Source organism: Bos grunniens, chromosome 12 (genome assembly GCF_055505025.1).
Source record: "Bos grunniens cultivar Pamir isolate PY7600 chromosome 12, Bosgru_T2T1.0, whole genome shotgun sequence".
Lineage (NCBI taxonomy): Eukaryota > Metazoa > Chordata > Mammalia > Artiodactyla > Bovidae > Bos > Bos grunniens.
This window is the reverse complement of record NC_141176.1, coordinates 15,622,090-15,637,209: the sequence shown is the minus strand read 5'-3', so window position 1 is coordinate 15,637,209 and position 15,120 is coordinate 15,622,090. Positions and strand designations below refer to the sequence as shown.

Sequence of the window (15,120 nt, the reverse complement as noted above, 5' to 3'; positions counted from 1 at the left end):
GCACTTTTGGTTTTCTTAGGACTATATATAGCACATAACACTCGAGAGATTGGCAATTCACCCATACAAAAACATACTTCTTTCTGAGAAGTCCTGCCTTCAGCATGTCACACTACCTTCTGAAAACAACACTGACACATACATGAAAAATTAACTGAATAACTTTTATTGAATAAAAATTTATTAAAGCAATACTTTAAGATAATTAACAGGCTTCAATTGTATAAGCCCACAGAAATAACAGTCCAATCCACTTCACTACAAACACATAAAACTAGAGAAAAGGACCAATCATTTTCCCAGGATATAAGCAATACTGACCAAATTGAATCAGAGTTTATAATTAAGACAAAGCAAACTTATTACAAATCAGATTTGGACATCAAAGGAAATAAAGACAGGAAATGTGGAGGGGACCAAAAAGGGAAGTATGGTTCAATAAGTAAATCAATTCTTCCACAAAAGCACTACAGTGCACTGCCAGTTTAAAAATAAACATTTACTAACTGCCTAGAAGTGTTTGAGAAATGAAAGATATATGCCTTATATATATGGTATATCACTGTCTCTCTATATAAAATTATAACTACATATTGAAAACAGACACAAAGCAGCAGGTCTAAAATGGAGATTAAAATTCTACAATGGAGCTGAAAAGAAAATAATGGATATTTTGCTAAAGTCATCCATAAACCCTTTCTGGGAAAAAAGGGGGATTTATTGTTAAAATCTAGACAATGAAGAGATAAATAAAAACAAATAATTTAGGAATAAGATGGTATGATCAAAAGATTAGAAGCAAAGTGCAAATCTATTTATCCAATTAATAGTAAGGTTAAATAACCAGAATATTAGCTGCAGAACAGAATGCTTATCTTAAAAACCTTAATAAAGTGACAATCAGTTCAGTTCAGTCATCTTTGCAACCCCATGGACTGCAGCACGCCAGGTGCCTGATGAACTATGGACGGAGGTTTGTGACATTGTACAGGAGGCAGGGATCAAGACCATCCCCAAGAAAAAGAAATGCAAAAAAAGCCAAATGGCTGTCTGAGGAGGCCTTACAAATAGCTGTGAAAAGAAGAGACGGGAAAAGCAAAGGAGAAAAGGAAAGATATACCCATTTGAATGCAGAGTTCCAAAGAACAGCAAGGAGAGATAAGAAAGCCTTCCTCAGTGATCAGTGCAAAATAGAAAACAATCGAATGGGAGACTAGAGAGCTCTTCAAGAAAATTACATACCAAGGGAACATTTCATGCAAAGATGGGCTCAATAAAGGACAAAAATGGTATGGACCTAACAGAAGCAGAAGATATTAAGAAGAGGCGGCAAAAATACACAGAACTATACAAAGAAGACCTTCAAGACCCAGATAATCACGATGGTGTGACCATGCACCTAGAGCCAGACATCCTGGAATGTGAAGTCAAGTGGGCCTTAGAAAGCATCACTACAAACAAAGCTAGTGGAGGTGATGGAATTCTAGTTGAGCTATTTCAAATCCTAAAAGATGATGCTGTGAAAGTGCTGCACTCAATGTGCCAGCAAATTTGGAAAACTCAGCAGTGGCCACAGGACTGGAAAAGGTCAGTTTTCATTCCAATCCCAAAGAAAGGCAATGCCAAAGAATGCTCAAACTACCACACAATTGCACTCATCTCACACGCTAGTCAAGTAATGCTCAAAATTCTCCAAGCCAGGCTTCAGCAATACGTGAACCGTGAACTTCCAGAGTTTCAAGCTGGTTTTAGAAAAGGCAGAGGAACCAGAGATCAAATTGCCAACATCCGCTGGATCATGGAAAAAGCAAGAGAGTTCCAGAAAAAACATCTATTTCTGCTTTATTGACTATGCCAAAGCCTTTGACTGTGTGGATCACAATAAACTGTGGAAAATTCTGAAAGAGATGGGAATCCCAGACCACCTGACCGGCCTCTTGAGAAACCTATATGCAAGTCAGGAAGCAACAGTTAGAACTGGACATGGAACAAGAGACTGGTTCCAAACAGGAAAAGGAGTACGTCAAGGCTGTATATTGTCACCCTGCTTATTTCACTTATATGCAGAGTACACTATGAGAAATGCTGGGCTGGATGAAGCACAAGCTGGAATCAAGATTGCTGGGAGAAATATCAATAACCTCAGATATGCAGATGACACCACCCTTATGGCAGAAAGTGACAATACAACGAATAAAATTGTGAGGAAAATAATTTCCTAATTTTTCATAACAGAATCAACAAGACTGTCAAAAAGTGAACCCTGGCGTTAAAAAAAAATAAACAATGTAATGACTCTAATTCCTTAATTTTTCTCTGCTCAGAGAATCCACACTTCCAACTCCCAACTTTAGAAGGAGCTCTTGGGAACTCATGTTTTTTGTAGAAAAGACGCATTTATTTGACACTCAGCAACTCTCTCTTCAGTTATCTTTATTCTGTTAAATTCAATAAATTAACTATACTTCTTCCTATTTCCTATAATGATGGGCTAAGTTACTTAGATCAAACCTCCTGTAAAACAACTGTAAAAGCGGAATAAAATCCTGAAAGTAGTAAAAAGACTACCAGAGGGGACTTCGCTGATGTAGTTAGGACCTCACCTTGCAATGCAGGGGGTGCAGGTTCAGTCCCTACTTGGGGACCTAAGATTCCACAGACGCTGCAGCCAAAAGACAAAACATAAAAACAGAAGGAGTATTGCAACAGATTTGAGAAAGATTTTTTTTTTAAAAGAGACTACAAGATAATAAATGATCACCAAGCTCCAAAGATAGGGAAAACAAGAATCTTTGTGGTCATGGGCCAATCAGAAAACTTGACCCTTTGTTTAGGATGCCCAAGGCAAGTGTTGGGGGACAGAAATTAAAATCCAGAGCCTGCATAAGGTGGAAAGCCTAACAGAAACTTCTTACCATAAAAAATTAAAATCCCAGGAGGCTATACTCACAGAGTGAGTACAAACAAAAGGAAAAGCCAATCCAATAAAAAATGGACAAGAGATCTGAACAAGAATGAATTTCACAAAACAGAAAATCCAAATGGACAATAAATATATGACAGGGATTCAGCTTTATTAGAAATCAGTGAAATGTTGGAAAAAACCACAAAGACAAGTTACTACACATCCATAATACCAGTTAACTTTTTTTTTTTTTAAAAAGGTCAATACCACTGGAGAGACTGGAGAGGAATTGAAACAAAAAGAACTCACACACATTGCTGATGGGACTGTAAACTGGTATTAACTTCTTGGAGAACAGTTTGGCATTATCAACGGGAAGTGAAGGTATCTACTCTGTGACCAAAGTCCATATACCTTTAAAAATTTATGTACCAGGGCACAAGTAAAAAAAGTTGACAGCAATACTGTTAACAAGTCACAAATATCCAGTAACAGTAAAAACTGATAAACTGAGCTAAATACACATTGTGGAATATAGCAAAGAAAATGAATAAACCACCACAGAGTAGTACATCATGAGAAACGCTGGGCTGGAAGAAGCACAAGCTGGAATCAAGATTGCCGGGAGAAATATCAATAACCTCAGATATGCAGATGACACCACCCTTATGGCAGAAAGTGAAGAGGAACTAAAAAGCCTCTTGATGAAAGCGAAAGTGGAGAGTGAAAAAGTTGGCTTAAAGCTCAACATTCAGAAAACGAAGGTCATGGCATCCAGTCCCACCACTTCATGGGAAATAGACGGGGAAACAGTGGAAACAGTGTCAGACTTTATTTTTCTGGGCTCCAAAATCACTATAGATGGTGACTGCAGCCATGAAATTAAAAGACGCTTACTCCTTGGAAGGAAAGTTATGACCAACCTAGATAGCATATTCAAAAGCAGAGACATTACTTTGCCAACAAAGGTCCGGCTAGTCAAGGCTATGGTTTTTCCTGTGGTCATGTATGGATGTGAGAGTTGGATTGTGAAGAAGGCTGAGCGCCGAAGAATTGATGCTTTTGAACTGTGGTGTTGGAGAAGACTCTTGAGAGTCCCTTGGACTGCAAGGAGATCCAACCAGTCCATTCTGAAGGAGATCAGTCCTGGGATTTCTTTGGAAGGAATGATGCTAAAGCTGAAACTCCAGTACTTTGGCCATCTCATGTGAAGAGTTGACTCATTGGAAAAGACTGATGCTGGGAAGGATTGGGGGCAAGAGGAGAAGGGGACAACAGAGGATGAGATGGCTGGATGGCATCACTGACTTGATGGACGTGAGTCTCAATGAACTCCGGGAGTTGGTGATGGACAGGGAGGCCTGGCGTGCTGCGATTCATGGGGTCGCAAAGAGTCGGACACGACTGAGCGACTGATCTGATCTGATCTGATGGGATGGGGGTTTGGAGTGAAAATAACAAGTGACTGCTAATAGGTATGGGGTTTCTTCTTTATAAAAAAAATGTTATTGGAGTACAGCTGACTTTCAATGTTGTGTTAGTTCCTACTGCACAGCAAAGTGTATTAGTTATGCATATATTCCCTCTCTTTTAGATTCTTTTCCCATATAGGTAATTGGGGTTTCTTCCTGAAGTGATAAAAATGTTCTAAAACTGGTTTTGGTGATGGGTGTACATCTCTGCAAATACACTAAAAAACAACAAATTGTACCTTCCAAATGGATAAATTGTATACTAGGTGAATTACAGATCAATAAAGCTCTTCTATTAAAAAAGGCAATATTATACAAATACTTCTTCATTTATAAGACCACTGAATGACATCTCATTTACTTGTAAACAAAATAGGAAATTTTAAAAATTAAGAAATTCAATATAATGTTTAAGCAGACAATAATTTTTTTACTTCAGAGCTATTTCTTATTTTATATCATTTTAAATAAGAAGGAATATAGCAATCCTTAAAGAAGGAGCAGGATCTGAGGACCAAACACGTAATGTATGCACAGATAAAGTGATAAACCTGGGATCTGCTTTGCAGTAATCCAGCAGAGGATAAGAGAGGTAAGGAAGGGAGATAAAAATGTAACAGGACTGGCTGGCTGTGGTCAATGTTCTTACACACATCTTGTTTTTAAATTTATTTTTGGCTGCACGGGGCCCTGATGCAGTGAGTGGGCTCTCTGGTGCAGGGAGTGGGGCCTCTTCTCTAGCAGTGGTGCTACTCCCTGCGGCGGCTCCTCGTGTTGCAGACCACAGCCTCTAGGCCTTGCCGGCTCAGCAGTTATGACATGAGGACTTAACAGCCCCACAGCATGTTGGATCTTCCCAGACCAGGAACTGGACCCGTGTCCCCTGCATTGGCAGGTGGACTCTTAACCACTGGACCACCAGGAAGTCCCTGTTGCTAATTTTTGAAGCTGAGTAATAAGTATATTAAGATTCCTTTATTATTCTCTTTACTATGTTTGACCCCAGGATTCCCTTGTGGCTCAGAGGGTAAAATGTCTGCTCGCAATGTGGGAGACCTGAGTTCGATCCCTGGGTCGGAAAGATCCCCTGGAGAAGAAAATGGCAACCTACTCCAGTATTCTTGCCTGGAAAATCCCATGGATGGAGGAGCCTGGCGGGCTACAATCCACAGGATGGCAAACAAAGAGTCGGACATGACTGAGCGACCTCACTTTCACTATGTTTGAAATTTTCCATTAAAAAAAAAAAAAAAAAAACATGGACTTTCTGGTGGCGCAGCAGACAGCAATTTTCTAAAAGCAAATCAGTAATTATATTCTAATACATGATGTCATAATTTACTTCACCAGTTAACTTGTTTTTGGACATCTGCTGCTGCTGCTGCTAAGTCGCTTCAGTCGTGTCCGACTCTGTGCGACCCCATAGACGGCAGCCCATGAGGCTCCCCCGTCCCTGGGATTCTCCAGGCAAGAACACTGGAGTGGGTTGCCATTTCCTTCTCCAATGCATGAAAGTGAAAAGTCAAAGTGAAGTCACTGAGTCTTGTCCAACTCTTAGCGACCCCATGGACTGCAGCCCACCAGGCTCCTCTGTCCATAGGATTTTCCAGGCAAGAGTACTGGAGTGGGGTGCCATTGGTTTGTCCAATTCCATTATTACTAAGAATCCTGGATAAACAGGCCACACATCACTTAATGTAGACTTAGTGGACCATATACCTTGGGGAAGAAGGAAAAATCAAACGAAGGAGTCGAGAATACAATTAAGGTACACATTTTTCACTTCTGTCCCACCCTCCCTACCTGGTACTGACAGATATCCAATTGCCCCATGGTTAGTTCTGGAGGTTTTTAGACAAACTCTTATGATGACAGTATATTAATCATCTCAGAAAAAAGAAATAAATAAAAATATAACCTTAAGCACCAAACTTCCAAAGAACTGTTTTAAAATACTACAAAATCAGTTTTACAAAGATATCTATGGTTCTGCAGAAATGGTTCCATTGACTTTCAAATAAATCTAAATTCATACACAGTTTAGACAGCACTGTAGTATCCTCCACAATAAGGCAGTGTTTTAAAATGGAAATTCTTACCAACTTGTATCAAATATGTATCATCTAGTTAGATCTAAAGCAGATTAAATGTGTTTTTTACTATTCATAAAACATTACTATACTCAGGGAACAATCTGCATAGTCGATTAGACAGTATGTTAACCAAGACAATTAAAAACTGGTTTCAAATAGAGTTAGTGATTAACATAACTAAGAAAGACCTCAAAGAGCAAAGCACTAGTAAAGCAAATTCTTTTCACTGGAGGGTAACTGTGTAAAACAAATGATCATAAAATGTGAAATCCTTCACAAAAGTACTCAAAGCAAATTAAACTTTAGAATGATAAATATTCAAGTGCTACAGTATAAGTACTGTGTACTGTATTGAATAAAAGTAATGAGAGATAATACCGAAAACAGCCACTATTCGTGAATGAATGAAACACTTGAAGAAAGTTAACAGCTGTCTTTTGAACAATACTTCAGCATTAGCAATAAAAAGATGAAATAGAAATGTACACAAAATATTTGTGGCTGCATGGCAATTAACTTCAAAATGATATGGCGTCTCTCCTGAGAAAACGGTAGTCCTTAAAAGGATTAACCCATTTGGAATTACATTACAGTTAAGTCACTCAGTCGTGTTGGGCTCTTTGTGACCCCATGGACTGCAGCACGCCAGGCTTCCCTGTCCATCACCAATTCCTGGAGCTTACTCAAACTCATGTCCATCAAGTTGGTGATGCCATCTAACCATCTCATCTTCTGTCATCCCCTTCACCTCCTGCCTTCTATCTTTCCTAGCATCAAGGTCTTTTCAAATGAGTCAGTTCTTTGCATCAGCTAGCCAAACTATTGGAGTTTCAGCTTCAGCATCAGTCCTTCCAATGAATATTCAGGACTGATTTCCTTTAGGATGGACTGGTTGGATCTCCTTACAGTCCAAGGGACTCTCAAGTGTCTTCTTCAATGCACCACAGTTCAAAAGCATCAATTCTTCGGTGCTCAGCTTTCTTTATAGTCCAACTCTCACATCCATACATGACCACTGGAAAAACCATAGCCTTGACTAGCCGGACCTTTGTTGGCAAAGTAATGTCTCTGCTTTTCAATAAGCAGAGGTTGGTCTAGGTTGGTCATAGCTTTTCTTCCAAGGAGCAAGCGTCTTTTAATTTCATGGCTGCAGTCACCATCTGCAGTGATCCTGGAGCCCAAGAAAATAGTCTCTCACTGTTTCTCCATCTATTTGCCATGAAGTGATGCGACCAGATGCCATGATCTTGGTTTTCTGAATGTTGAGTTTTAAGCCAACTTTTTCACTCTCCTCTTTCACTTTCATCAAGAGGCTCTTTAGTTCCTCTTCACTTACTGCCATAAGGGTGGTGTTATCTGCAGACCTGAGGTTATTGATATTTCTCCCAGCAATCTTGATTCCAGTTTGTGCTTCATCCAGCCTAGCATTTCTCATGATGTACTCTGCATATAAATTAAATAAGCAGGGTGACGATATACAGCCTTGACGTATTCCTTTCCCAATTTGGAACCAGTCTGTTGCTCCATGTCCAGGTCTAACTGTTGCTTCCTGACCTGCATATAGGTTTCTCAAGAGGCAGGTCAGGTGGTCTGGTATTCCCATCTCTTTCAGAATTTTCCACAGTTTGCTGTGGTCCACACAGGTAAAGGCTTTGGCATACTCAATAAAGCAGAAATAGATGTTTTTCTGGAACTCTCTTGCTTTTTCGATGATCCAACAGATGTTGGCAACTTGATCTCTAGTTCCTCTGCCTTTTCTAAATCCAGCTTAAACATCAGGAAGTTCACGGTTCACATACTGTTGAAGCCTGGCTTGGAGAATTTTGAGCCATTACTTTGCCATCGTGTGAGATGAGTGCAATTGTGCAGTAGTTTGAAAATGACAATGTCTGACAAATTCTAGGCATTGAATCACTTCTCTTCTCCCCTTCTTTCATTCAAACTTTTATTGTAATAGCACTGCTCAGTCTAAGCTGCTCTGCACCACAGCCCCTACTCCCCTGAAATATGAGGATGCTACCAGTCTTTAATGATCCCAAAGCATTTTCACCAGGATTCACAAACTTCTAGGAACTACCATTTCCCTTTAGCAGAGCAGGGAAAAGCAGTCGTCATCAGAGCTCAGGCCACTGTCACTCTGATGGGCATGCACACCTAGTCCCAACTCTCCTCACTCTGTGCCTCATCCTTTTACACTTGGAAATTTTCAACCCCATCTTGCTCTCAACCCTCCACACATGCTGCTTGAAGGCAACAGGCATGCTTCGCTTGCCCAAGTAGAACCCCAACTAATACTTCAGGTCTTAACTCAAGCTGGGTTCCTGGCGAAGCTTCTGTCATCCCGGGTAACTTCCTGCGTCTTCTCTTTTGTTCCCAGTGAGCCACCACCCCTGCCACCTCCTGTATAGACGCTAACTCTGTGTTAGCATCTATAAAGAACTGTGTGTCTTTTCTAAACATTTCGTTCCCAGGGCTCAGGTCTAATAATGATCTCACAGTAGGTGGTCAAATTAAATCCACTTAACCCATCTTGGGTGATTAATTTTTCCTATCAGCATTCTTGAGGATCATGTGACAGTATTGCAAAAGTATGCTGTGAAGCAGTGTACAAATGATGAGTTTTTACAGGCTATACATGGGCTTCCTGGGTGGCGCTAGTGGTAAAGCATGACCTGCCAAGGCAGGAGATGTAAGAGATGCAGGTTCAATTCCTGGACCAGGAAGATCCCCTGGAGGAGGAAATGGCAACCCCCTCCAGTATTCTTGCCTGAAAGATTCCATGAACAGAGGAGCCTGGAGGGCTGCAGTCCATGGAGCTGCAGAGTCAGACATGACTGAGCACGCGCACGCACACACCCTTATGTTTTAGACAGTGAGTCACAGTGCTTTTCACCCTAAGTCACAGTTACATTAACACCCTGTTAGTCTTCACTGTCTAATTTCTTAATTCCCTAGCCAAATAAACTATACAATTCCACCCCTAAGATGGGTCTGGTAGCTTCAGGAATATTAAGATTCCCTCTCCAGGAATTTTTTCTTTTAATCTCCCCTAACTTCAGATACAAAGGAAAATTTACAGCGTTTCTTACTCCAGAGGTGCAAAATGAATAGTCTGACAGGATCTCCCAAATTACTTAAATACGTTTCACTTTTATCCAGACTGCTAGAGCAAAAACTACAGTGCTTATTATCATTCTGTCCTATGTCCAAAGATATACAACTTGGCTTTTTACTTATCTCTTCACTTCTTTCCATGGCAGGAAGGAGATGGACACAGAATAACAAAAACTGGTCTCCAGTTCTACTGCTCAAAGGCATTCAGAACAATTTCCCTGCCTCAAAAAAAGAGACTGAACTAAAATTAGGCAGTCTCCAATCCATATGTTTTCTGAGATGGGGCAGGTAAAATAATTATGCAAAACAGCTAAGTATAATAAGGAATAATGGTTACTATCCTGGTCCTCTGAAGAAATGCCTTGTCTAAAATCTCAGTATTCATTAAAAAAACAAAAACAAAACCTAGCCAAATAAAATCAGGTGGGTTCATTGTCATACCAGCAGTGTCTCAGTAGCCGTGTGCGTGTGTTAGTCACTCAGTCGTGTCCAACTCTGGGATCATGTGGACTGCAGCCTGCCAGGCTTTTCTATCCTAGTAGCCGTAACACACAGCAATTTGTGAGTTCACTGCTGGACCTGATAATCTTTAAGCACTTCTTCTTCTACCTTTGAAATTTAACTAAAAAGCAAACAAACAAAAAAAGGGTGACAAGAGCCATGTTTTCCAAGGTAAAAGATATCACAGCTGGGAGGTAGCAGTTTCAACAGTCCAAAGCTTGCTGGTTTCTATTTTACTTTAATAATGAACCAATATATCCTTGAATATCTTGTCCTAAAACACCTTTGGCCTAGGACTATAACTCCCCTTCAGTCTATGACTTTTTATTCTATCAGTATACTCTCCTTTTAACCGTGCAGCAGAGCCACCATCTTTGAATGTCAGAATTACCTCTATTAGTGAAATAAGGTCTCTTCCAACCAATGTTCCATTACCACAACCCTGCACATGTGCGTGCGTGCACGCACACGCACGTGCACACGCATACACACATTCCCATTCAGAAATGGTCTGGGGCGACAGGCATTTCCCTCTCCACTAATACTGTGAGAAAACTGCCATTGAAATGGCACCCCTAATTCTATAAATTCAGCCAATATGATTCCACCGACTCAAGTACACATTACTTTTCAGCGACACGTGAACCACGCGGCAGACATCACCCTGCGCCGCAGGCATGCTCGGGTTCCCGACCAAGTGTCGTCCCATAACCCACAGGGTGAGCTTCTGGAGAAACCAAACCGAGACGGAGACGAAGACAGTACACTGCAGCTCCACAGTTACTGCATTCGAGAGCTAGGGTGGGCCACGTGACTGGTGTCTTTACAGCAAGAAATGGTCACAAAGAGACACACCAGGGGTGCATGTGTGCAGAGGGAAGGCCGTGTGAAGAGGCAGTAAGGGGGCAGCCGTCAGCAGGCCAAGGAGAGAGGCCTCAGAAGAAATCAAACCTGCCAGCACCTTCATCCTGGACTTCCAGCCTCCAGAACGGTGAGAAAGTAACTGTGTTTTTTAAGCTACTCAGTCTGTGGCATTTTGTTACGGCAGCCCTGGCAAACTAACGCAATGTGATTTAACACCTGTGATTTAACTTTTTTGAACCAACCAAGAGAGCTGGCTGCTGGATTTTTTTAGAAAATTGTGTTTTCTTCTTGTGCTTTCTGCCTTCTCTGGTAATAAAATTTTTAATGAAGCAAAGTACACAAATCATAAATTTCCAGCTTTGATGAGTCTTCACAAAGTGAATATATTCATGTAAACACAACTGAGATCAAAACAGAAAACACTAGTAGGTAAGCTGTTTGAATTCACAGATTCAACACTGAATTGTCTACACTAATTGCTTGCATATCTTGAGTAACTTTGTTTCCTTCCTAATACACATTTTTTTTAATCTTTCAAGCATAAGTCTTACTTGACATAACCAGTACCATTTAGAAATACTACAATATCAGAAACATTAAACTTCTAAACGACTAATAACATGTTAAGAAATCAACCAGAGTCATGGGTCATGGTTCCAGTATTTTATTTATTTATCTTTCTTTTCTTCCTTTTTTTTTTTTTTTTTTTTAAACAGAGAGACTGTGGTTATCTTTGTGAGACACATAGTCTGGTGAAGTTATCACACAGGCTCCAATTAATTTCTCTTTCTCCCACTTGACATCTTTTAATATTCTTTTCTGACAAGACTTTGAAGCAAGTACAGGCTTTGGTGGAAAGTGAATGCCAGCTGAATCAGTGATGCAGTTAATTTATTTGAATTACTTTTCATGAATTGTACAGTCTTGAAATAAAATTGTCCCCAACAAATGATAGTTTTTTTCCGATAATGAGATACTGTGTATTGTTTTTCCCTTGCAACTGTCTTCCTGAGTAAATTATATTCTAATGGGAAAGGTCTGTGGCTTTGAAGTAGTTATTTCAAAAAGCTGGAGAATACAGAGAAACTGCATAAATGAAAAACTGGGTGCTGAAATCCAAAACAGAGGCGAGGCAGCAGCACCTGAGCAAACTTTACCAGCATCACAACCACAGCTCAGAGGGGAAGTAGAAGAGTCCCGGTGAAGAGAAGGGCAGGGGTGAGCAGCACAGAATCCCCGGGGCCTGCGGGGAGATGGGGTAGAAGCCGAGTGGAGGCAACAGCAGCGTGACCGTCACCCTGGTGGAGCAGAGGCAGGCGAGGGAGATGACAGTGGCCAGACTGGCGGCCGGCACTGACGGGGACAGCAGCAGAAACAGGCGGTGATTAGAGGCAGTGACACAGCCACGGGAAAACTGATGTGGCCAGAAAGCGCACCTCGACTTCCTGGGTAAAACCTTCCTGAACCTCAGCCTTGGGACATCTGGGCCGACTGGAGTCTGCTTCATGTGTGGTGTCCCCAGGAAACACACTAGGGTCTAAAATCTCTCGGATGCACAGACCCTCCAAGAGAGAGGGCTGAGGATCAGAGAACACACCAGAACTCTCACAAAAATACTAGTGTGAGTATACATGGTCAGTTGCGAAGTATGATATTAATTTAAAAAGGATTATAATACCACATTTGGTCCATGATTTTTTAAAAAGGCATGTGCGCCAGGGAATTCCCTGGTGGTCCAGTGGTTAGGAGTCCAGGCTTTCCCTGTTGAGGGCATGGGTTCAATCCTTGATCAGAGAACTAAGATCCCATAAACCGAGCAGCACGGTCAAAGCAGGGGGGTGGTGCCAAGTAACCCCTATAAAGACATCATTTTCAGTTCTCGAATAAAGAGAGAGCTACAGTTTACTATCTCTATCTTGGTTAGTATCTTGGTTACTATTTCCTCCAGAAGCTCCAAAGGCTTCCAAGTAGTTTGCTGGTCAGGTGATCCCAGGAAACACTGGAAGAGGACTGAAGAAAAGAGACAGGAAGGGGAAAGAAGTCGTTGAAGAGGTGCATCTAGAAAACAGGTACCAGTTGCACAGCACTGAGGACGGGTGTGGCCGCCGTGCGGAAGAACTCTGTGAGACAGCGCAGGGCGCGTGCCTGGGGTTACCCTACCTGGGCACTAAGCGGGCTGGGTGTTCACTCACCCAGTCCTTTCCAATACTGGCTCCCAGAGTGCGGGTTGACACCCTGTCATTTCTGACCCACCCTCCCGGCCAGCAGAGACACAGAGAGATGCTGAGGTTTAGACACTGGCCAGTGTGCCCAGAACGGCCAGGGCTGACGGGTCGTGGGGTTGGGGGAGCACCCAGAGCATCTATGACACATATGCCACAATTCCTAAACCACAGCAATCTGTCCCTAACTTGGGAATGTAAGGAACATCACCCTTCACCTAGAAGACACAGAAAAGAGATTGAGAACCGCTCCAAATCACTGGATATTTTTCCTTTGCTGAACAATATAGGGGCTCTTCTCAAAAAACTGTTTAGCTGTGATACATAACAAGTTACAAAGTAAGAAAAAAATCTACCAAATCCTCACAGTCATGAAGTTGTGTGTAGTTACAGAAAAGAAACCAAAGCTGTAAATAACCCTGGGTGGTGTGCTTTTTTCTCTGTGAGCAGGAGAAGGCTACAACTTCCAACCATAAAATATTCTCCAGAAAAGCTCTTTTAAAGGAAAAGGAAAAAAATGTGAAAACAGTATGTGTCTGCAGGGCTCCCCAACCCTCTTCTTCTGGAACAGCTAATGACACAGTACAAGCAAGAGACTCGCGACTGACACACACACACACGGTCCTTAAAATAAATTTTTAAAGAAGGCTTCAGCTGAATTTCCTTTCAAACAGTCTTTCAAAAAGCACACTGGCTCTCTATCAGTGCTTCACCTCTGGCCAGGCCACAGCTGCCTATTTCTAACAAGTTGGTATAAACATGGAGGAATGAGGTTTTATTCCAGAATTTTAAAACATTTACTAAGTCATTTTGCATTAAAGACAAATAAACTGACCTAACTTTCAAGAGGTTTATTTTAAACTTAAATTCGACCTAGATGAAATTGGTTTCTCTATTCTTTGTGATCAATTTCTTTAATTTTTCAAGAAATTAACATTCCAGGGCTTCCCTGGTGGCTCAGTGATAAAGAATCCACCTGCCAGTGCAGGAGACCCGGGTTCTATCCCTGATCCGGGAAGATCCCACGTGCCTCAGAGCAACTACGCAAACGCACTCCAACTAGTGAGCCTGTGCTCTAGAGCCTGGGAGCCCAGCTACTGGGGCCCGCGTGCCCTGAAGCCTGTGCCCCGCACCAAGAGAAGCCACCACAGACAGAAGCTTGCGTACCATGACTGGACAGCAGCCCCCTGCTTGCCCGCAGCTAGAGGAAAGCCCGCACAGCAACACGGACCCAGCACAGCCAGCGAGGGAATAAGTAAAATTATGCTTAAAGAAATAAACAAGAAAGTAACATTTTAAATTGAGCTTTATATACAAACTGTATGTCCCTACTGCTTTACCGAGATACACTAGTACATTCCCCACTCAAAGAAACCATATTGAATTAGTAACACTTTTAGTCTGGTCATCATATAAATTCTTATACTGCTTCTATTTTATTGTTAGCTTTTCTTTTACAAGCCCTCTATTTCTTTAGAGTTTGGTCATATTGCATTGACAAGATCTTTTTGTTTCTAAATGTATGTATTTGTTAACATTTTATGCAATCTGAGAATAATGCATAACATTCAGTAAACATCGCTTAAGTATTTTCCCCTCCAACAGTGTTACAAATTTCACATCGGTGCCTTGGTACATACAGCTCTAAAAATGATTTTCTATTCTGTCACTTCTTTGTCAGCCAAATTCCTCAAACAGTTTTGCAGAAAGATTGCTCCATGCCTTCGCAGTAATACAAATGACTTGATGAATTGTATTTTCTCCAGTGGTACCTGTTCAAGTGGATAACGTAGGCTATAAAATTGCAAACCACTGTGATTTCACATACAGCTGAACCATAAATCAGAAAACACAACATAAAGAGGGGGAAAAAAAATCAAGAAAGACGATTAATCAAGAGCATTAAACAGTCTCCACTGGTGACATCTATGATGGTATTTTGCAATTAA

At 41.2% G+C, this 15,120-nt stretch overlaps 1 protein-coding gene across 3 annotated transcripts in view; it reads right to left on the bottom strand.

The window, feature by feature from the left end:
• The window catches only part of GTF2F2 (general transcription factor IIF subunit 2), a 135,677-nt gene that overhangs the window by 89,667 nt on the left and 30,890 nt on the right, over window positions 1-15,120 (bottom strand). Inside the window, exon 5 of one of the 3 annotated variants that reach the window (XM_086328900.1) lies at window positions 14,460-14,943. The exons of the other annotated variants lie outside the window; for them this stretch is intronic. Coding sequence (XP_086185026.1) covers window positions 14,849-14,943 — 95 coding nt within the window. The 3' untranslated portion in view covers window positions 14,460-14,848. Of the gene's footprint in view, window positions 1-14,459; window positions 14,944-15,120 lie in introns of those variants that run through there. 3 annotated transcript variants of the gene reach the window in all.